The sequence below is a fragment of the Pelodiscus sinensis genome, chromosome 26 (genome assembly GCF_049634645.1).
Source record: "Pelodiscus sinensis isolate JC-2024 chromosome 26, ASM4963464v1, whole genome shotgun sequence".
Lineage (NCBI taxonomy): Eukaryota > Metazoa > Chordata > Testudines > Trionychidae > Pelodiscus > Pelodiscus sinensis.
This window is the reverse complement of record NC_134736.1, coordinates 17,517,803-17,541,177: the sequence shown is the minus strand read 5'-3', so window position 1 is coordinate 17,541,177 and position 23,375 is coordinate 17,517,803. Positions and strand designations below refer to the sequence as shown.

General features: G+C 44.2%; 1 protein-coding gene across 2 annotated transcripts in view; it reads left to right on the top strand.

Moving 5' to 3' along the window:
- LOC102453385 (protein Aster-B) overlaps positions 1-23,375 on the top strand; it is a 337,552-nt gene that overhangs the window by 168,125 nt on the left and 146,052 nt on the right. For both annotated transcript variants that reach the window (XM_075909418.1, XM_075909420.1), the window contains one exon: positions 20,242-20,319. In XM_075909418.1, coding sequence (XP_075765533.1) covers positions 20,242-20,319 — 78 coding nt within the window. The remainder of the gene's footprint in view (positions 1-20,241; positions 20,320-23,375) is intronic.

Sequence of the window (23,375 nt, the reverse complement as noted above, 5' to 3'; positions counted from 1 at the left end):
ATAGCAGTTTTCAGGTATCTAAAAGGGTGTATGAGGAGGAGGGAGAAAAATTGTTCTCCTTGGCCTCTGAGAAGCAATGGGCTTAAATTGCAGCCAGGGAGGTTTAGGTTGGACATTAGGAAAAACTTCCTGCCTATCAGGGTGGTTAAACACTGGGATAAATTGCCTAGGGAGGTTGTGGAATCTCCATCATGGAGATATTTAAGAGAAGGTTAAACAGACACTTGTCAGGGATGATCTAGACCAGTGTTCCTGAAAGTGTTCCACGAAATCACTTTCAGAAACACATTAACTGGCCGCCCTAGTTTGTTTACTTGCTGGCACTACGGCCACGAAGTCTTGCGGGTCCCATTGACTCCCTCTCATCCTTTGCAGCCTAGGGGAGCCATGGGAAGCAGTGGCTTGGCCCATACCACTTCCCATGGCTCCCCATTGGCTGCAAAAGATGAAATGGAGCCAATGGGAACCGTGAGGCTCTGTGGTCGCAGCGTCGTTAGATAAACAAACCGGGGCAGCTAGTTAATGTGTTTCTGAAAGTGATTTCGCGGAGCACTTTCAGAAACACTGGTCTAGACAGTGCTTGGTTCTGCCATGAGGGCAGGGGACTGGACTCGATGACCTCTCAAGGTCTCTTCCAGTCCTAGTGTTCTGTGATTCTATGAATGCATTTCTCTACCAGCAGGTTTAAAATGCCCTTATAGTGGCCTCCTGTAAAAAGTCAGCATTTTGGAAAAAACGCCCGTTGACATCATGAACATTCAGTGCCATTCAAATGATAGTTTAGAATACAGATGGGGATGGCCTTGAAACACATAGGTGGGCTTGTGAAGAGTATGTGTGTTAGGGAGAGGTGTCTGAAGTACATTTCAAATGCAGATTTTTTGTTTGGCTCTATCTCTGGAGAGAGAAAGAGAAATATCCAGGGATGTGCAGACAGTTTTCTGGTTGTGATCCCTCCTGGCCAAATGTCTGCACTCTCCCTGATTACATTTTTGAAATGGTGACTGGAAAAAAGCTAAGGCAGTACGTGGATTAGGTGGCATTAGCATACCAAGGTCAGCATGGCATCTTTTCTCTTCATAATTACGGGCTTCAAATCCATCCCTCAGCAATGGAAAATATATCAGGTTTTCAAATGGAATTCTTCCCGTCCCAGTCCAGAGGAAAACAACATCTAATTCTTCTCCTGCCCTTTTCTGCTGAACTCGCAAGCTTGGCTAACAAAAAGAGGATCAATGCCCATCTACAGCTCAGCAGGAGATGGAAAAAACAGGGTTTTCTGGGTCAGAGCAGGGAGTTTGTCTGGACAGGCTATAGGGAACTTAAAGAATTTTGTGGGAGTGAACTACAACGCCCGGTGAATGTTGCTCCCAGGGTTCTGCTGTAGTATAAACCTCCTTGTGTCACGAGTTCTCTGTCCATGGAATACTCTGGGGAACAGCAGGAGAAACGTGGCTGTTTGAGAAACAGATGGATCATTTTCCATCCATCTTCCCATACTCTAGGCTTGGTTTCCAAGAATGCTGGCTCTTCTCGGCCAATATTGTGCCACTATTACGTTTTTGCTGCTGCTCTCCTGTATGAAACAGGTGCTAGTCACATCACTTAACGCAGGGCTTTTCAAACTACGGCTCACGACCCCATAGTGGGTCGTGGAATGTTGGGCACTGGGTCTCATTGCTGCAGGGGGATCAGGTGACCAGTGTAGTGCTAAGGCAGCTACTTGCCAGTCCTACACCATAGACTGCGCGGTGCCCCAGTAGCGGCCGGCAGCAGGCCCAGCTCCTAGGTGGTGGTGCGGTGGGAGAGCGTACGGGGCTCTGCACCCTGCCCTGGTCCTGTGTACTAGCTCCATACTCCCGTTGCTGGGAACTTGCTGCTGGCTACTTCTGTGGTGCCCAGAGAGACAGAAAGCTGCCTTAGCACTCCCGCTGCCCCACAAACCAGGAGTCGCTTGGGGTAAGCCCTTCCTGTCCCAGTCCTGAACCCACCAAAAGCCGGAGCTCCCTTCTGCACCACAAAGCTCATCCTCAGCCCCACCCCAGAGTCCACACTCTAGTCCAGGGGTTCCCAACCTGGGATATGCGTACCCCCAGGGGGTACGAGAAGCTTGTCAAGGGAGTATGGGGAATATTTGGTAAATAACTAGATTATCCTAATTGAAATATTCCAAAGTAGTAGTGTTAGTGAAAAAAGTTGTGGATTCTAGAGTCTAGAATGTATTTCCTTTCATAGGGTATGTCTACACTAGCCCCCTAGTTCGAACCAGGGAGACTAATGTAGGCATTCGAAATTGCAAATGAACCCCAGGATTTAAATATCCCAGGCTTTATTTGCATCTTCCCGTCTGGGCGCCATTTTTAAATCCCCTTAGTCCAAACTAACTGCCCGCGGCTACACGCGGCAGTCAAATGTTAATTTGAACTAACTCAAACTAAGGACTTAGTTCAAATTAACGTCTGACTGCCCCGTGTAGCCGTGGGCAGTTAGTTCGGAATAAGGGGATTTAAAAATGGCGCCCGGACGGGAAGATGCAAATAAAGCCCAGGATATTTAAATCCCGGGCTTCATTTGCAACTTTGAATGCCTACATTAGCCTCCCTAGTTCGAACTAGGGGGCTAGTGTAGACATACCCATATTGAATAGGGGGCATGGGAAGGTTTACTAAAAGCCAAGGGGGCATGGGGACTGAAAAAGGTTTGGAACCCCTGCTCTAGTCAAATTATGTTGGGTTCTGGGAATCAATAATCTTCTTCAACTGGGTCACTAGGAAAAAAGTTTGAAAACCACTGACTTCACACACTATTCATAGATTTTTAAGGCTAGCCTGGAGCATTATGATCTAGTAGTCTGGCCCCCTGAATAACAGGTAATAGAATTTTACCCAATAATCTGAACCAGAGAATGTTTTTACAAAGACATTGAGTTTCAATGTAAAGACTTCAAGTGACAGCCAATCCACTACATTATTTGATTTGTTTTTTCACTGTGTAATTACCCTCCTGATAAAATATCTTTATACCTTATTTCTAGCCTCTGCCTCACTGGCATGTCCAGTGATGAGTATGGTAGAAGAACCTGACAGAGAAGCGCATCTGCTATTCTAAGACCCTTGATGGTTTAATTTTTTAGATTTGAATAGGTCTGGACTGTTTTGTTTTTTTTTAATCTCACACCGAAGTGTTAACTTAGCCACGTGCCCAACATCACTAGTTACTGTTTGGAAACTTGGGCCCTAATCTTTCTGACAACACACTACTTTCTAGTTCTCTAAAATTCTTTCTTAGTTTTGTGATCTTACAATCACAAGGGAAAAGAAGTGAATTGTCATCAGTCAAAGGGATGACAAGCGAGATTCTTGTTCCCATGTGTAAGATGCCAGGGTATACTCAAGGTCTTTTATAGGTTAGATACTAAAAGAGAGTCCATAATGATTGTACGTTGTTGGGGAAAGGACCACCATTTTGTTCTGTGTTTGTATGGCACATAGTACAGTGGGGTTCTAGTCCCTGGCTAACGTTCTGAGGCACCACCGCAAATGAGTGAGGTTAAGTTTGCCAATTTGCTATTAGCACAAAACTGAACATCTTAGCCCCACCCCTTCCCTGCGGCCCTGTCACCCACCCACTGCATTTCCTTGTCTCAGTGGCTTGCTCTCTTCCTCCCTCACTTTTACTGGACTGGGACAAGGGGCTGGGTGAAGGCTCTAAATGCAGGTTCAGATCTCAATGGGGCCTTAGGCAGGGAGTTGGGATGTGTGACAACTACGGCTGGGCGTATGGGCTCTAGAGAAGGGACAGGACCAAGGGGTTTGGAATACAGGAAGGGGCTGCAGGTTGAAGCAGAGGGTTGGGGTGTAGGAGGGAGGGAATGCTCTGGGGGGAGGCTATGGGGTAGGCCCAGGTTTGGGATGCAAAGTGGGGATTCAGGTTCGGGAGGGTCTCAGGCCTGGGGTTGGGGTACAGGAGGGGATATGAGTTAGGGATGTAAAATCCCATTTAACCAGTTAACTGGTTAAACATTATAGTTAATTGGTTAACAGGATCCTGTGGGCGGGGCTAGAGTGGCCCCCAGTGTGCTCGCAGTGTGGTGCAGCCTTTCACACGTGGCATGGTGGACCAACTGGGCTGGAGTGGCCCCACACCGGCAGCACAGTGGGGACTGCTGCAGCATGCCGGGCTGACTGCCATAGGCTGAGGCTGCTTGGGCCAGGTAAGGCCAGGCCCTCCACAGCACATGCAGGGGGATTGCTTGGGTCGAGCGCTGTACCTCACTGCTGGCAGGAGCTGCTGCAGCACGGCCAGGCTGCTGGTTAACCAGCTACATCCCTAGTGCGGGTTCTGAGCTGGGATTGTAGGCATTTGGGTAGGGCCAGGGATGAGGAGCTTGGGAAAGAGGAGGTGGCTCTGGGGAGGGCTCAGTGCTGGGACAGAGGGTGGGGGCTCGAGCTCACCTTGGTGGCTCCTAGTCAGTGGCACTGTGGCAGGCTTCCTGGTGCCTTCCTGGCCTGGGTCACCGTGTTGCACCCCAAAAGTGGCAGGTCTGGCTCCTAGGCAGTGGGGGGCAGGAGGCTGCGTGGCACGTCATGCACAATGCACTCACTCACAAGCACACACATCCAGCTCCCATTGGCCAGCAACGGGAGTGCTGAACCATGCTCAGGGCAGGGGCAGAGTTCTGTGGGCCCCCTGGCCTAGGAGCTGGACCTTAGGGTGCCCCAGGACAAGAAGGGACTAGCCTGTCGCGACTCTGCAGCACAGCCCACTGCACTTTGAATAGCCCCGCTTGGTGACTGCCAGAGTCTCTTGTTGACCAGTTGTCCAGTTAAAAACGACACCAGGTAACCTTACATGAGGCTGTGCAAACTAGATCCAGTTTAACCCCATCCTTTACCTCCCTGTACTTCATTTGGTGCCACACTGGTGTGCTGGTGGTGTTCACCTATTTTTGTACTGCTCTCTGAGGTCCCTAGTTTTAAGGCTCCATGTAAGCGCAAAGTATTATTTATTATTAAGGCAAAATGTTAACAGCCCCTCACAGGCAGGCCAATGTCATCTGTTAGCATTTTGCTATGTCTGTAACGAACATGCGCCATCACATTCACTTCATAAATGATGCATCTGCTTTAATTTATTATTTATTTGTTTCACAAAACCCATCGGTAGTAATCTCTGAGAGCATGTCGGGTCCCTTAGAGTGCATGCAAGAGCCAATGTACACCCCAAATGAATAGAGTTGACCGCACTCACCTAAAGAAAGTTATTAAAATAACAAAGATGCCCCACCCATGGAACCATACTTGGGCAAAAGCCAGGAATAAAGAGATGGGCATCGCTGTATGGCTTGAAGATCAAGCGACCCCAGCTGTGATGTGTGCATTCCATGTCTCTATAGGAGAGAATGATTAATAGATAGTGTTTGGAAGTACATCACGTGCCCTTGATTCTGTAGGACCAGTGCAGCTTGTTGCAGTGCAATATAGATGGCTTCCATCATGCACATTTTAACAACAGCTCTTAACTCAAGGGATCCACTCAGGTTCCAAAAAGGAGGGTCCTCTATAAAAAACTCTTTGACCCCAGACCTTTAAATCTTCAGACTATAAGCAAGAGCTCTTTATTATGTTCACTTCTCTTCCATACCATAGAAAAGTCTGAGGTTCATACTCAGAAGAAATTCTCATTGGGGGTATTTTGCTTCCGTGTGAGGTTGGGATGAAAAAAAACCCACAATAGAGTCAGTAAGTACTTCAGAAACTCCCATACCAAAGAGCTACTGTAAAGAATAGTGACCACACCAAAACCTCTGGCTTTGCTTATCTCTATACATAGATCTCAGGAAACAGCAGATAATGTGAGAAATGCAGGTTGTTAAAACAATATATATGGAACAAAGCCCTGCCCCAGAGTGGGTTTCATTTCATGCCCTCGATTTCTTAGAAGTGGCAAACTGAGCCATTCTGTGAGTTCAGCAGCATCCAGGGCTGTGTCTAGACTACATGCCTCTGTCGGCAGAGGCATGTAGATTAGACAGATCAGCAAAGGCAAATGAAGCCGCGATTTAAATGATTGCGGCTTCATTTACATTTACATGGCTGCCGCGCTGAGCCGACAAACAGCTGATCAGCTGTTTGTCGGCTCGCCGCTAGTCTGGACGTTCCCCCTGTCGACATCAAAGCCCTTTGTCGGCAGACCCGTTATTCCTCGTGGAATGAGGTTTACCGGGGCTGCCGACAAAGGGCTTTGATGTCGACAGGGGGAACGTCCAGACTAGCGGCGAGCCGACAAACAGCTGATCAGCTGTTTGTCGGCTCAGCGCGGTAGCCATGTAAATGTAAATGAAGCCGCGATCATTTAAATCGCGGCTTCATTTACCTTTGCTGCACAAACAAATCTACATGCCTCTGCTGACAGAGGCATGTAGTGTAGACGTACCCCAGGTGTCTCTGGCTTAAAGAAATTTCCACATTTCATTTTCAAAAGGGGGGGGGAACCTCTTCCCTATTAGAAATATTTCATATGACTAAATCTGAGAACTAGCAGGAGCATTTGAGTCAGAAATAAGACTTCAGCTTTTCTCCCAAGTGCCTGGATAGAGAAGAGCACTTGTGGGTCTAAGGAACTAAGGACTTTATGCCTTGATTAATTGGAGAGAGTTCAGATAAGTGCCTTTGTAATGATTAGCGGATCAGAAAACATGCCGACCAACTCCAGGAGCTCAAACTTATTGAGCTTAACAAAGAAAAAATGAGGGTGACTTGGAACTGTTGTTTTCATGGCATAGAGACGGAGAAGTTGCAAACAATCTTCTTACTGGAAGGTTACAGAGTAATACTACTTTATTTGTTAAAATTCAGATTGACAACACACAATCTAAAACCACACAGAGGCCGTGTCCAGACTCAGGGGTTTTTTCGGGAAAAGTAGCCTTTTCCCGAAAAAACTTCCCCTGCGTCCAGACTCAAGCCGCGTTCTTTCGAAATTATTTCGAAAGAACGCGGCTTTTCTTTCGATGGCGGTAAACCTCAATTTACGAGGAAGAACGCCTTCTTTCGAAAGTCCCTCTTTCGAAAGAAGGCGTTCTTCAATGTAAAGAGGCCGTCTTCGAAAGAGAGCATCCAGACTCGCTGGGTGCTCTCTTTCGAAAAAGCGGATTTCTCTTTCGAAAGATCCGCCTGCAGTCTAGACATAGCCAGAGAGAAAAGAGGCTGCTCCCTATAACAGAGTCTCAGCCTGCCTCACTACAGGCTGTCGGCAAACTGCTGCTAGGCCCAGCTCATATGCTTTCCCACAGGGCTCTGTAGCCTGCAAGCAGAATTAGGAAATGCCCCTGGAATTTAAATACAGGACTATGTAGCACTTTAAAGACCAGCAAGATGGTTTATTAGATGAGCTTTTGTGGGCCAGAGCCACTTCCTCAGATACACCAGACTAACACGGCTACATTTCTATCACTATTCTACATGCCCTGGAATTTAGAATGACAGCTTAGAATTTCAACACAGCTTTTGGTACACCACAATCACAATTTATAGGCACCTACCTAGGGAACAGAAATCTAATCATAGAGGGATTCTTCTATCTAGCCTAAAGAGTTATAACAAGATCCAGTGTCTGGAAATTGAAGCTAGACAGAATACACTGGAAATAAGGTGTTAAGTTTTTTACAGGGAGGATAAATATCACTTTGGAACCGTTTAACAAGGGTTGTGGTAGATTCTCCATCTTTGGCAATTTTAAAATCAAGATAGATGTATTTCTAAACATTCTCTAATTTAAACAGCCATTCATCTATGGCAGGTGTTTTTGCTAGATAATCATAGTGGAACTTCTGGCCTTTTAATGTATGCATGTAGGTCTTCCAAGATGGAACAGAGAAATGGGCCCAATTTCTTCAGTGTCCTGCTTGTAGCTGTGGTATGTTTGAGGCCTCACAGGAAGGCAAATTTCTTCAAGCCTTGTGCTCTTATTCTTGTCAGTGTCTTATCATTTTGTTCAATATTGCTGAGCACGCTCCTCCCTATTAGCCACTTGGCATCTTTTTAAAGCCCTATGTTGCTGCATGAAATATCAGTGATGCATGAAGAATATCTTAGGATTTGAATAAGCATTCAGAGATGGAGCTGTTAACCAGGCTGTTCTGTAACTACAAACAGGGCTGGGAATCTCATTGGTAACAGGTGTCCTTGCAAGACATCCTGTACTTTCTGCCTTTGGTTGGTCTGGGAATAATGAGAACAAATCTTCCATTGATGGAGTAGAATTTGTTTCTGACCTAGCTGTTTATCATGGAGATACATAAGGTGCGGTGAAAATGAAAAAGTAATGTAGGAGGAGCTGGGCTTAATACGGCCATTTTTTTAACCATTAAAAAGTTTACTTAGGTTTGGTTTAAACTTGCTGGTTGAACATAAAAAAAAAAACCCACTGATACATATTTAAAAAAAGAAATAAAGTTCATTATGATTCCTGTAGTCATGTAATTTGTGACTATTCTAGTGAAAGACAAATATTTTTAAATTGCAACAGCTCTGTGAATTTCTGCAATGAGTCTTATGATGTTTGTACTGTTATTCTTTGTTACCAAATTAAAGAGAGAAACAATAACTGTGTAACTCAGTCGCAACACAATGAATAGCGAAAGTTTAAAACAGCTCAACTTGTGAGTATTGTTCATCTCTATATTCAGCAAATGTTTAACAAGGGGACAATCTGCATTGCATGTCTCCCACAGCATGGATCTTATCATCTGGCATATAACTTCTCCTCCTCCTCATGTTCATTCTTCTGATTATCCTTAACTTGGCTATGTGAAGAGGGTGGTGGTGGTGAAATGTGATGCTAATGAAAAGAGCTGACTTGACAGCGGCTTTGTAGATTGATGTTCTCTGTTCATGTGCAAAACGGATAAAGTGAGAGAGCAGCTGTGCCCATCCAGTACCACTGATGTACTTTTACACTCATCTGGTGGACCCCACCCCCCTAGGGATGAAAAGACTGTCTCAACTGCAGACTCGAATAACAGCAAAGGTTACTAATTACTGCTAACTGAGGTGGCAGTAGGTAAGATGTAAGCAACAGCCAGTGGGGAGTGAACGGGGGGAGATTTCTGATAGCTTTTTGATCACTCATAGTATGTTTTGAATTTAAACATTCCTGTTTTTCCTTTATAGCAGGCTGCGTTCATCAAGCAAATGAGTTCAGGGAGAGGAAGCACCTCTTTTGTTCTTTGAAATAAAAAGTTAATTACACAGGTTGTAGCTAGGGCAGGCTCAGAGCTTGAGTAGGTCTTTAAAACTCGCTCTGTTCTGCTACTCTGTCATCCTCTGCGCATACGGCAGGAGGCAAAAACAAGTGGCGAGAGACTGGAACAAAACCTGGTGACCACAGTTCCGGTCCTGTCCGGTCCTGATGCTATCAGTGACTTGTGTGACCTTGGGCCTTTGCCTTGGTCTCGAGGTCTGTAAAAACTGGGATAATAGCAGATTTCACCTAACTTTTTGTGATGGGATTTAAGACCCGTGGATGGAAAGAAGCTATATAAATGCAAAAAAGTGTTGTAATCTTTACAGATGCCATGTAACCCTCTGCTGGCTGTCTCCAGAATTGCACCACCTCTATGCAGCAATATGCTTCATGGAACACAATTCTCTTTATCTTCTTTTTAATACACCCTAATGTTAACTTGCTGCCTTTGGCTGTAGTCATACACCTGTAAACTGTGCATTTATATGCTGAAGTTGGTGGTAACTAAAGAAAATCCAGGACTGTAGGTGCTTCCCCATCCAATACACGGTCCAGTTGCCTTACAGTTATCCTGAGGGACCCCTTATTGATGTGTGTGGGAGCAAAGTTTGTTGTCCCATTGCATTCTGGGGTCTCATTACCCCTTCAAATTTAGGCCACTGAGTTCTTATCTCCCACACTGTGTCAGGCCTCTGACAATTCTTAATTATGTCTTTATTTTAGGAGCACTGCTACCATGGCAACACAATATTTTTGATGGCAGGAATTTCCTCATTGCAGGAGAAATACCAGCTAATTCAATTTAGGGCTTTAATTTGGAATCCAGTTTCACTGCCACTTGTAGACACGGGCAGTTACTTCGGGCTAGTCAATTTCTAAAATGGCGACCGGCCGGGAACATGCTAATGAAGCACAAGATATTTAAATCCCGCGCTTCATTTGCAATTTTGGTCGCCCTCATTAGCCTCCCTAGATTGAGCTAGGGGGCTAGTGTAGATGTACCCTTATGCAGTCTCCCCACTTTAAAAGAAGTCCTGCACAGGCATCTTCCAGTTCCCATGGAAGACGATCGTACTCGATGTGGTGGGGCCCTCTCTCTGTCCCCCTCCGATGGGCCAGGAATGACCCCAAGCTCTCGAATCCCCACACTGATTATTCCTTCAGAACTGGGCCCACCAGTCTGGGCCAATAAGTCCCATTCCAACAAACACAGTTTTAGACTGGTCCCTTTAAGGCCAGGCCCCCTGGTCTGAGTCCATAAGCAGAGTCTTAACCACAGTTTAAGAATGGCCCTTTAAGCCTGCAGCTGCAGATCAGAGGTACAGTGGGGCTGTGCCCCTGGTAGGGGGACCTGGGCCCACCCTACTCCACCAGGTCTCAGCCCAGGGCCCTGTGAGTGACAGGACAGATGCCACTCCCTCGGCGGGGAAGTCCTACCGAAACACGCCGAGGTTCCCGGGGTGGGAGAGGTGGCTCCCACTCCTGCTGTGGGCCACTTCCTACCTGGTCCCAGGGGCGGTGGGGGAGACGGGGGGTGTTAGGGTTGCCAGGCGTCCAGTTTTCACCCGGACAGTCCAGTATTTTCCACTCCTGTCCGGTAAAAAAAAAAAAATCAGAGAATACCAGACACCTAAAATGTCGGATATTTTCTGAATTTTTCCCTGGTCAGGAGGCAAAAATGCCAGGCATCTGGCAACCCTACAGACAGTGCCTGGCCTCCTCCCACAGCCCTCCAGCCCTCCCCTGACTCCCAACACTCCCAGCCCTATGACCCCAGCCCCCATGCTTACCTGGTTCCCCAAAGCTGCCAGCACAAAATGGCTGCTGGCCAAAAGACCTAGGGGAAGCTTAGTTCTCAACCACTCCCCTGTTCCTATCCTTGCACTAACTCTTAAAGGGGACATGCTGTTTTATTTTAGGGTTTTTTTGGCTTACTTGGAGTCCTTTTTTTTTTTTTTTTTGCAACTTTGGTTTCCCCCTCCCTTTTTTTCCCCTTCAACAGAATTTTTTCCTGGTTTTTTTTTGGGGAGGGGAAGGGGAAGTTTGGTAGTTTTCTTTCAACCATCTGGCAACCCTGGGGGGGGGGGAGGCGGGGTCACTTGCCTTGTACTTGCCAGGTTCTCAGCCTTCCCAGAGCAACATCTCCTTGGCAGGCAGCCTCTCCCCTAGCCTTGGGGTCCCCGCAGGCTTCTTCTGGGGCCATTGATCACTGCAGGTCAGGCACTTCCCTTGTAGGTCCTTCTCTTCCGGCCACCTGCCCCAAATGAGCCCTACCCCAGGCTTTTATAGCTGAACTGAAGCCTGGGCGGGCCCAGTAGAGTTGCAGGGGAAGGGCCTGTGCAGCCAGGCAGCCCTGGCGAGGCCCTATGCCTTCAGTGAGGGGCTGCTTCGTCCCATCACACTCGGCAACGAGTGATCGCCCATCATAGATATCAGACTTTGAAATAATCTGCACTGTTTTGAGAATGAGTCACTATCCATCTCATTAATAGATTACATCTCCTTCAATATTTCTCTCTCCCCTTGCCCCAAATCTGCCCACCCATCCACCACTGGGGAACATCTTTTGAAAATAAATCTATAATCTTACACCCACAGTCTACATGGCACAGTAAGATGTACTTACATTCTGTCGCTTTGCCATACTCACTGTGCAGAAAATCAGATCCTGAGTTGAAAGGAAAGTGGTTTTGTAGCTGGATCATTTATCAGATACTGCTTTTCACAGATTTGGAAGCTTAGAACACCTCATGGAAATTGAGATCGGTTTCTCATCTTCTGTGAATAGCAGTTATGCTTCTCGAATTGAATCACTAGAAGAAATTGCACTTTCTGTAGTTTATGGACAAGAAAACTACATCCATCTTGCATGCCAGCTCGCTGCTTTTTCTGAAGATGAAATAATAGGCGGATGTCAAGAAATAATATCTGTGTGTCTGTGATTATATACTTCTATTCTGTGGAATGGCTTACTTTGGAATAATTTATTCTTGAGGCAGGAAGACAACTATTAACAACAGAATTGTTGGAGTACTCTAGATCTCTACAAGTTTGCTCCTGACAGTTGACTATGGAACGGGAAGATAAAATGCCACATATTCTTGCTTTTATGTTCATTGGGTTCTTTGGGCCAGATGTTAAAAAAAGTGCTTGGCACCCAAAATTGAGACCAAAATTCTTTTTATAAAAATCTCAGCATGTTGAGTGTTGAACACAAGAAAATCTGCCCACAAATATTACAATGGGAGCAGCTGTGTGCTAAGCGCTTTTCAACATGTGGCCTACAGTGCTTGATTTTGAGAATTGTTTAGGTTTAAAAAGCAAATTCAACCTTGAAACAATGTATGGGTCCTCAGCTCTCTATTACAATACAGAGATTCAAGTCTCAGAATAAAAAGACATGCACAAAAAAAGATAAGAAGGGAGCAAACACATAACCCATAACTTTCCATGTTCTGAGACCCACATATGAAAAAGATGCCTTAAACTTATTCAGCAAAAGCTAGAAATCTAGAATGGAGGCTACAGAAAAATGATATCTTCATGAGCATTTGTTTGAATAAAATTTGCACATTTCAGTATATATAACTTTTATTCATTTCTGTTAATATTGGTACAAATGATTTGTGTGTGTGCATAAGAATGTGTGGAAGGTCAACATGTTTACTTGTGTAAATATGCATTTATGGAACATGTTGTGTTCAGAAAGTTTCAGAAAAGGGCAGCAAAAATGATTAGGGGTTTGGAAAAGGTCCCATATGAAGAGAGTTTAAAAAGACTTGGACTTTTCAGCTTAGAAAAGAGGAGACTAAAAGAGAAATATGATAGAAGTCTATACAATCATGACTGGTGTGGAAAAATTGAATAAGGGAAAGTTATTTACTTGTTCCCACAATTTAAGAACTAGGGGTCACCAAATGAAATTAATAGGCAGCAGGTTTAAAACAAACAAAAGGATGTTTTTCTTCATGCAGTGCGCAGTCAACCCGTGGAACTCCTTGCCAGAGGATGCTGTGAAGATTAGAACTTTAACAGGGTTAAAAAAAGAACTCGATAAATTCATGGAGATTAAGTCCATCAATGGCTATTGGCCAGGATAGGTAAGAATTGTGTCTCTAGCCTCTGTTTGGAAATGGATGATAGGAGAGAGATCACGTGATGATTACTTGCTGTGTTCCCTCCTTCTGGGGCATCTGGCATTGGCCACTGTCAGCAGACAGGATACTGGGCTAGATGGGCCTTTGGTCTGACCCAGTATGGCCATTCTTATGTTCTTATGTCATGCTGCAAATGTTTTGTGTGCCCAATGTGAAGGTTCAGTGCACTACGGCATATATTCAATGGTTCCAATGACTTAAGTCCTCTTCTGGGTTACAAAAGTTTCCCATCTAATCAGGGAGCAGCAACAATCCCATGTGATGTAGTTTACCGGTCGGTCAGCAGTGGATACTCAAAGCAGCAATGCCAGCAAATACTTAGCAAGCAGTCTGTTGATTGGAATATGTCCCCATAAAACATTGGTTAGATAATGTCCAGGACTAAAAAAAAAAAAAGAGCTAAAAACATACCAGTGAAGAAGATGATGCTCAGTCACTATTGAGAAGTGCCTAGATAGAGGAGAGCATGACAAAAGTGGTGAAGATGACAAGAGCAATGAGATTTCATGGCACAACAAGCTATACTGGTGTTGGCAGAGATAATTGAGAGGAAGACAAGGCACCTTGTGGTGTGATGGTGGAATGGACTTTTTCCTCTAGGTAGCAGAGCTGGCAGTGAACACGGTGTAGTAAAGATGGAGCCACGCCTCCTGGTGGCATTGATGAAGATGAGAATGATTCATGAGAAGATGGTGAATTACAGGGAAGGTCATGGTGTCAGTGCAATCAAGAAAGAGAGTAGGAGAAATGTGGATTTGAGTGCATATTACTGGTGTTAGAATCTGTTTTCTTTTACGCATTTGTTGACTTCTAAAGAACTGCTGTCGGAGCATCATAAGGAGAACTGTTCCCCTGCAAACATGCCTCTTGCTCATTTTAAGTCTTCAGAAAATCTTGAACTGATGGGAAGTTTGCATTGTTTACAGTTAAGAACCAAGAGAATTTTTTTTCTGTAGGGCTTCAGAAAACAGGATCTTTCAGTCAGAGAGAAAAACACATGACCAGCAGTCCAGAGTACATGGGCTACAAATACAAAACTTTGTACCTAGCCTGCTGAGTTAGCATCTGTCATGGTCTCTGGGCGGGCTACCTCTTCTGAGGATCTTTTCCAATCCTCTTTCAAGTGATATGTCCATACCTCTGGTTCTCTTTGGGGTGGAATTCTATGCTCCAACTGCTCTCTGACTGTTAGGGCGCGTCTACACTAGGAAATTATTTCAAAATAGCTTATTTTGACATAACACCAGAAATAACTATTTTGAAATAGCATGTCCACACTACAGGGAAGCCTCGAAATTAGTCCGAGGCAGGCTCCCTGAATGTGGACGCGCTACTTGACTTAGAGCCCCAGGAAGAACTGGGGAGTAAATACTCTGAATGACTCTGGGGAGCACTTATTTCGAAATAGCAGCAGTGGAGTGTCCACACCACCACTATTTCAAAATAAGTGTTATTCCTTGTGGAAAGCAGGAGTTATTATTTCAAAATAACCAGCCCCTTATTTTGAAATAACGGGCTTGGTAGTGTGGACGCGCCGCTTGTTATTTCGAAATAACTACCTAGTGTAGACCAGTGCTTAGAGCCCTAGTACAAATACAAAATGTGTGTCTGAAACCAGTCTACAAATACGATTCGTGGATATCTGCAGGGTTCTACTGGCTGGCTCTCCAAATCACATGCCCCTCCCACAAGCTTCCATCCATGTTATGTAGCAGGCCCAATGACCTTGGCTCCTGCAGAGGTTTTCTTTTGGGATCCTGCAGACATAATCAGCTTGCACTGACACAGAAGCAGCTTCTGTGAAACATGTTAATAGGGTTGCCAGGTGTCCGGTATTCCACCAGACAGTCCGATATTTGCACTTTCTGTCTGGTAAAAAAAATCAGAAAATATCGGAGACGTGCAATGTCCAGTATTTTCTGATTTTTCCAGCTGCGCACTGGACGCAAGCCTGGCATGGGCGGGGGAGCAGCGGGAAGGCGGGGCCACGATCGGCGCTAGGAGCCTGTAATTGCGCAGGGTGGTGTGTTTGTTGTGTGGCAATACTTATTAGCCCCCCCTTTTTTTAATTGCTCAACAAAAATGCCGCGTGTCCGGTATTTTTTGGGAGACCATCTGGCAACCCTAAACATGTATGATTGATCTTTTCTAATGGTATATAACCCTGAGGAAAATTGATTTAAAACAAGAGACTTGTGTTCATATTGTCTTATCTAGGATTGGCGTCCCTAGATAGACATGACTTAGCCTTGGGATCCTTCGTTCTCTTGGGGACCAAGTTACAGCTGGTTTGCTGCAGACCCTTGATCCTCAGTCAGGCCTGGTTTACAACTAAAACTGGGCTATGACATGACTACGTTGCCCAGGGGGGTGAAAAATTCACCACTCCCAAGAGATGTGGTTAAGTGGTCCTACGCTGCAGTATAGACAATGCTAATTATAGGAAGAATTCTCCATGGACCTAGCTCCCGTCTCCTATGGAGTGTACTGACTACAGCAAAGGGAAACCCTCCTTTTAGGTGCTGTAGGAAGCATCCATGCTACTGTGCTACAGTGGTGTCGTGGCAACCTGGCAGCTGTGCGGCTGTAGCACTTGTTGTGAAGGCTTAGCTTCAGTCTCTGTCACCCTGCAGCAGCTGACACCTCAGTCAGATACGGGTCATTGGATCTCCCACTTCTCAGCCTGGACAAAATTTCTAGGATTGGGGCTGATGAGTCCCTCTTCATGGCTATAAATTTATTATGCTGCTTTTCTAGGCCATGGTTTTGCCTTTCTTGGCTGATTTCTTTAATAGTCCCTTTTGATCTCACTCAGTGCATTCAGGCAAGGTATTATCACACTGAGAGGTATACGATACTTTTAAAAAACAATACAAATATTTTTGCCGCACTCCATAGCTTCATTGTGTATAGTCTCTTGTCAGATATCATTGCAGGGGACAGTTTAGAGAGGGATAGGAAATGGTTTAATAGTTGAATTGCTCAGTTAATTTGTATTTAAGCACTTCAGCACATTGTGTGGTTTAAAATAATGAACAGAATATGAGCCTGAGAACTGACTTTGACCACATTAGTTCCACAGAGGAGGTGCTGTGTGATGTTAGCAAGACACATCTTAGAATCAACAGAGAACTCCAGACACATTTGTCAAACTCCAATCTCCACTTTACTGGTATCCCCCAAAGGTTTAGAGACTGTCCGAGTGTCCATTGTGTGCTATAAAACTTTGGAATGAGGTAAGGACTTTGCTGTTTTGGAACACTTACTGGTTTCCAAGTTCCAAAGTGTTCTGACCAATTTCAGGCCATTTTAGTATCTAGACAAGAATTGTGAGCTGTTAAAAGGGGCATTCTCGGCTTCATATCTTGTTGATTTTAAATTAAATACGTGATATAATCTGCTCTCATGTCAGCCTGTCAATTTTGGAGGCTGCATAGCTACATTTTCTTATATGCATTATTTTCTTTGTTGTGTGTAAAACAAAGTTGGAGGTCTTACTGTAGTAGAACTGTCTTTGTAGAGAGCTGTGTAAAGTGCATAAAGCAAACAGACTGAAAAAATAAAGATGGTTTTTCCTACTGATCTTTTTCATCTCTAGTAATTGTAGGAATTATTTGCAACGAGAGCTGATAAAATATTTTCTCTGTGGTTTTTAAGATGGCTCTGTCTCTTTAAATATTTATGCTTGTCTTGGGAGACTTTATCCAAGAGCCTAGTAGTAGTAGCCTACTAGAAATAATTACAATATAATGTTTAGAATTCTATATAAAATGTGTATTATATTTTGAGTAGGAGGAAGAGAGACATGTTGAGATGAAAGTTAGAGAGCGTGCCTGGCAGGAGCAGCAGAAGAGAAGGTTGCTGTACTATGAAGTCAGATGAGGGGATGCAAAGGAGCAAAGAGAGACTACGCCCGTAAGAATAGCTACAGCGTCTCTAGGAGGATTTTAAGTGTCAGTACAATCATTTTGAACTGGATCATGAAACGAATGAAAGCTGGGACATCTTTAGGCAGCGTGTGGTGTGATATAATTTCACCTGTTGCTTTCCCTTTATTGCTGGCAAGGAATTCTCTGCAAACATTACATTTTATAACTTGGAAGTAGGTTCTGGTGCTGCTGGCAAGAGCAGGCACAATCCAGGATTATAGGTCAAGCTATCTGGAAGAATACTATAAACCTTAGGTGGGGCTTTGCGCAAAATTGTGGCAATTTGGAAGCAAACAGTGACATCTTGTGGATTCAATTTGTAACTCTTCACCAGAAATCCGGTTCCACAGACCACTTTCCTGCCTGACCACATTCTCAGTACCACAGGAGTGCTGGCAGGGCGACAAGGGGTCACTTTTTAGTAGATGTAATGGCAGTAGCTCTTGTGATAATGACAATGCCCTCCCCTTACATTGGCCAGTGTACTGTTCAGCTGTACAGTTAGGGCCCAATGCCATTTCTTGCGAGTGTTTTTAATTTGCAAGAAATAAGGCACAGTGCTTGTTAGAGGATTTTGAATGAGATGTCCAAGTCAAGATTTAAATGCTAAGCCATATGAATCCATTCAAACATAGCACAATCATATCCCTTTCAAAGATCATCTGCAAGGCTATTATTGATATTTTCTTAAATTCCTAAGAAAAGGTTACTATGCAACTCATGGGTTTTAGTCACTTTTGTTGCATTTCAAATATGTTACACCTCTCCAGTTTTCTTTAAGTTGTGGTGTGATCTCAAGAACATGATGTCAAAACCCTGTATTTGTTGTGGATTTTCATTGAAAGTAAAGAGTTTCACACAAACATTCCATCAACCCAGTATATCTGCCTCTATTTCCCTACAGACTTAATTTCAGTTTTACTTGAGTCTAAGCCCTGGAGTTTTATATGTGACTTGGCCCTGAGTTTGCAAACATTCCAGAAAATTGTTGCTTTTTCAGGAAACCAGGAAAGCTGGGGAATGTTGACTGTTGTTGTGCTGCATCTTTTCTCGCTGCTTGACTGAGCACAACCCCAAACACTGTGCTGGGCTCAATCATGTTTTCACACAGCCCATAAATAGTAAGGGGTGTTGTGTATATGTTTGACCACTTTATGAGAAATACTGTGGTTATGTCTACACAGCACGCTTATTTTGAAATAAGCTATTTTGGATTTTTTTTCCGAAATAGCTTATTTTGATAGCACATCTACACTACAGGGAAGCCTCGGAATTAGTCCAAAGCATGCTCCCCTAATGTGGCTGTGCTACCACAATTTAGAGCCCCAGGAGGCACTGGGGAGGAGCTATTTCGAAATAGCTACTTCGGAATAAGCGTTATTCCTCATGGAATGAGGGTTACAGATTTCAAAATAAACTACCCGTCATTTTGAAATTATTTTGAAATAATGGAATAGCTGTGTAGACACCTGCCTTGTTATTTCAAAATAACATCAGTTATTTCGAAATAATTGTGCTTTGTTGATGCACCCTAAAGCCATGTCTACACTAGGAGAATACTTTGAAATTAGTACATTTGACTTAATAACTCCTGATTTAACAAATTTGAACTAGCATGTCCACACTACGGGGAAGCCTCGAAATGAGTCCAAGGCAGGCTCCATTAATGTGGATGCACTACCTCAGACTTAGAGCCACAGCGAGCACTGGGGAGTATTAGTTTGGATTACTCTGGGAAGTATTAGTTTGGTTTACTCTGGGGAGTTATTATTTCAAAACAGTGGCACAGGAGCATCCACACTATGGTTATTTTGAAATAACTCTTTTGGAATTAGTGTTGCTCCTGAGGAAAAGCAGGGGTACCGATTTCGAATTCCATGGCCCTTTATTTCGATATAACGGGTTTGGTAGTGTGGACGCTCTGCTTATAAATTTGACCTTGGGGGCATTATTTTGAAATAAAGTCCTAGTGCAGAGCAGGGCCAAAGGAGCACGCAGCTGTTGGTGGGGCTTCCTGTTTGCTTGGCAGCAGAAAGTACTTTGCAGTATCCTTTTATGGCATCCCTTATGGGCAGAGGTATTCGTGTTGGCTTTGCTCTTCCCAGCCATTTGGGGGCGGGGAGTATCCTTTAGTGCAACTTCATGGTGGGAGGTGTGGTCCAGGTGGTGGTAATGCAGGTTGCACACAGAAGGGAAGTCCTAGTGCATCTCCACTTGGTCACATAAGACCAGAGCACAATTTAGCAACTTAAGGCACAAAAGCAATCATCATAAACTTGCTACTCTCTTGCTTGCAAAAGCTAAGGCCTGGGCTATACACATGTGCCCCGGGAGGACTTGTTTTGGACCAATTTAATTAGACTGAGGCAACTCTGTATGGACACTATAATGTTGATTTAAGAGTGTGCATGCAAGGAGACCTACATTAGTTCAACTAATTTTCAAACCACTTCAGTGAAATCAGTGTGTATAGGATTGTCAGGTGTCCAGTATTGACCTGGACAGTCCAGTATTTTCACTGATTTCACTGAAGTGGTTTGAAAATTAGTTGAACTAATGTAGGTCTCCTTGCTGTCTTCTGGCTCGGAGCAGGAAAACAAGATGGCCACCGGCAAAAAGCCTCGAAGCCATTGCTTAATAACTCTCAGGGTCCTTTTTTTTTCTACAACAATGTTGGTCTTCCCCTTTTTTTTCCCCAACAGAATTTTCCCCCCGGTGGTTTTTTTGGGAGGAGAATGGGGGTGTTCGGTATTTTTGGTTAAACCATCTGGCAACCCTAAGTGTGTACACTGTATAAACAAGTCCTAACGCTGTGCAGTTTAATTCTGTTCCTGTTTTCTTTAGGAGAGTGAAGCAGCTGGTACCATCCAGAGTTCTAATTGCTAATGTCTTTCTGCCTCTTTCTGCAGTAGCCAGCAGAGTAGCCAGCAAAGTAGCCACGATGATGATTCATCCCGATTCCTGAGTCCCCGAATGCGTGACGAAAGGTAGGCCTGTCCACACTGGGGAATTCAGTAACAACTGAAACCTCACTTAACCTGAATCTGCTTTTCGTTTTGCGGTTTTGTTTATTATCAGGCAAATTATAGCTCATATTGTAGGTATAAAACCATCTGGTTTGATGCATTTTCTTCCATTATATTAACAAACAACACCCTTATCCCATAAAGACTTGCACCCCAACAATGAACATGCACCAAGAATGCATGATCATGAAGGTATTTTCTGCAAACACTTTTCACCATTGCAAATGGAGTGTAAGTTGAGTATTTGTCAGTATGTTTTTTGCTTTGGGATGTTGTCAGTTTAAACCTAAAACTGGTAAACGTAATTGTAGTGGAAACACAGAAGGAAGAACCTGCAATTAGAGGAAATGAGATGAAAGCAAGTAACACATCAAATGTAGATAACATTTGTAAATGCAAGCAACACCGCTAATACAGGTTGTGCACTGACCACAGGTAGCCTTGCAGACACTGGTAACAGTACATAGAAATAAACACTGCCCATGTAGCAAGCAGCGCTGTATATGAATGCAGGTTATGCTACTGTGTCAGAGAGAGTCTCTGAACATAGCAAATGTTGATAATATTGATACCTGATCAGTTACTGATAATACATGGATGTGTGGATGTGACTGAGTGTTGCTGCACAGCAGGGAAAATAGAGATGTCTGGAATATTGCCACAGCATATAAGAAGATAAGAAGGAAATCGACATTCTAAATGTGTAGAAGAGTTTGGTGAGGTCATGGAGAGGACATGCCTGTATGGACTGTGTATATCCATTTTAAGGGGAAGAGTTGCTTAATGTTGCTGCTGGAGTCGGAATACCAAGATATTTGATGAATCAATGAGATAATAGAAAAGAGAATCCTGTGTTCGAAAATCAGAAGATGTTAAGTAGGAGGAATGTCTGTAAAAGGAAGAGGCAGGAGATAGCCTGTCAATTAAAGGAAGAGCGCAGTCCGTCATGGCCTAGTATATCTATATGTTTGAAAAGGACTGTCATCATGGATTGCACATTATGGTGGTTACGTCTTGCTTTACATGGGCTGATTTTTCTATCTAAAATGCAAATTGAAGTGTGTACTTCAGTGCCTAAACCTAAAGGCTACGTCTACACTGGCAGCTTCTTGCACAAGAACTGTTTTGCAGAAGAGTTCTTGTGCAAAAAGTCTTCCACAAGAGCGTGTCTACACTGGCATGTGCTTTTGCGCAAGAGCATCTATGGCAGTGTGGACACTCTCTTGCACAAGAAAGCTCTGATGGCCATTTTAGCCTTAGGGGTTTCTTGCACAAGAAATTCATATTGCCTGTGTACACTGCCCTCTTGTGCAAGAGGGCTTATTCCTTGTGGGGAGAGGATTAACTCTTCTGGAAGAAGCCCTGTTTTCCGATGCTAGACTGTAAATTTACTTGCGCAAGAATGTGCGTGCAGTGTAGACACCTGGCAAGTTTTTGCGCATGAACAGCTGTTCTTGCAGAAGAAGCCACCAGTGTAGACATAGCTAAAGGGTTTTGTCTACTCTGCAGTAAAATACCAATGACCTGAGATCTTGTGCTGGGAGCATCCCAAGTCTGAATGTCTACACTGCAGTGTTTAGCCCTGTAGCCTGAAACCCCTGAGCCTGAGCCAAATGAGCCAAACCAACCATACCAAGCTGCAAGTCTTCAATTGCAGTATAGACGTACCTAAGAGGCATAAGAGCTAGTATAAGGCACAGAGCTATTAGGGAGGAGACCTGCCTTCTGTTCTCAAGTATGATCTTGGACAAGTCACTCTTCGTTTCCCCATCATCCTCTGTAAAGACTGTGAGATTCTTCGGTGAGAAGGACTCAAGTAAGAAGTGTCAAATATTTTTTTTTTATTATTATTATGGTTAAGATGCCTTTACGTGGGTTTGCTTGGGTAAATAATCAAAAAGGGTATCACTGGAGGTGTGGCCTTTGTTTACTATGGGCTTCATCATTATCTGCCATATCCAGCAAAACTGAGCACAAGAAGAGGCAAGAGGCATCTCGAGCCATTTGCCAGTCTCCCTGGTTCCATATTGCTGTTCAAAATCTCTCAGTCCCAGTCTAGTGAGATGAATGAATTGGCTCGAAAAATGGCACAAAAGAGTACAAAGTGCTGTAGAAATTTTGGTGGCTACCCCTGCAACAGGTAACTGCCATTTCCTAAGTTTATGTTTTGGGAAACTGAGGCACAGGGAGTTTAAATGACTTGTCCAAGGCCACACAAGGAGGCAGTGGCAGCAGACTGTTTAGAACTCCTGAAGTCCTCACTCCCTCTTGCATCCCAATTACTTATATGCTTGATTTTTCAATTTACGCTTGGGCTTCCTTACCTGACAAATCATAAATGATGCATCATTACTAGGTTGTTTCTGGCCCAGTATAAACTCAGGGTGTACACATTATGATTAGCCCTTTTCTATCGCTCTGGGTAATGGCTGACAATACTAAGGTTCAGCTTCACCCAGTCTTCAGATTTATCCACGTTGGGGTGTGTATCGTTCTAGTCAATATGCACGATGCTTTTCTCCTTTCCCAGCAGCAATACAGCTGTGAGCACTGGGAAGAAACCCACTGGCACAGCTGTTGCTTTTGAAATCAGTTTTCTCCATATTTTTTGCAAGTCAAAAACTATGAAGTCACCTTCCCCGCATTTGTCTTCCAAACCTTTAGCCAAACAAAACGCCTTTACCAACTGATCATTAGCTCCCTTTCCCCCTTAATGAGCAACTGACTGAATGGGAACTGGCTCTGTGTTCCCAGATTCCTTTGCAAGGCTAGTGTTGAGACCAGAGCCATGTATGCACTATAGCTACGTCTACACTACAAGGTTTTTGTGCAAAAACGGCCACTGTTGTGCAAAAACCTGTGGAATGTTCACACCTCAAAGTGTGTTTTTGTGCAAGAAAATCTACAGTCAATTGGCAGAACAGAGGGCTTTTTGTGGTGTAGGTATCCCTCCTTCTACAAGCCATAACTCCTTTTTGCACTACAGCTCTTGCGCAAAAAGACATGTGTGGACGCTA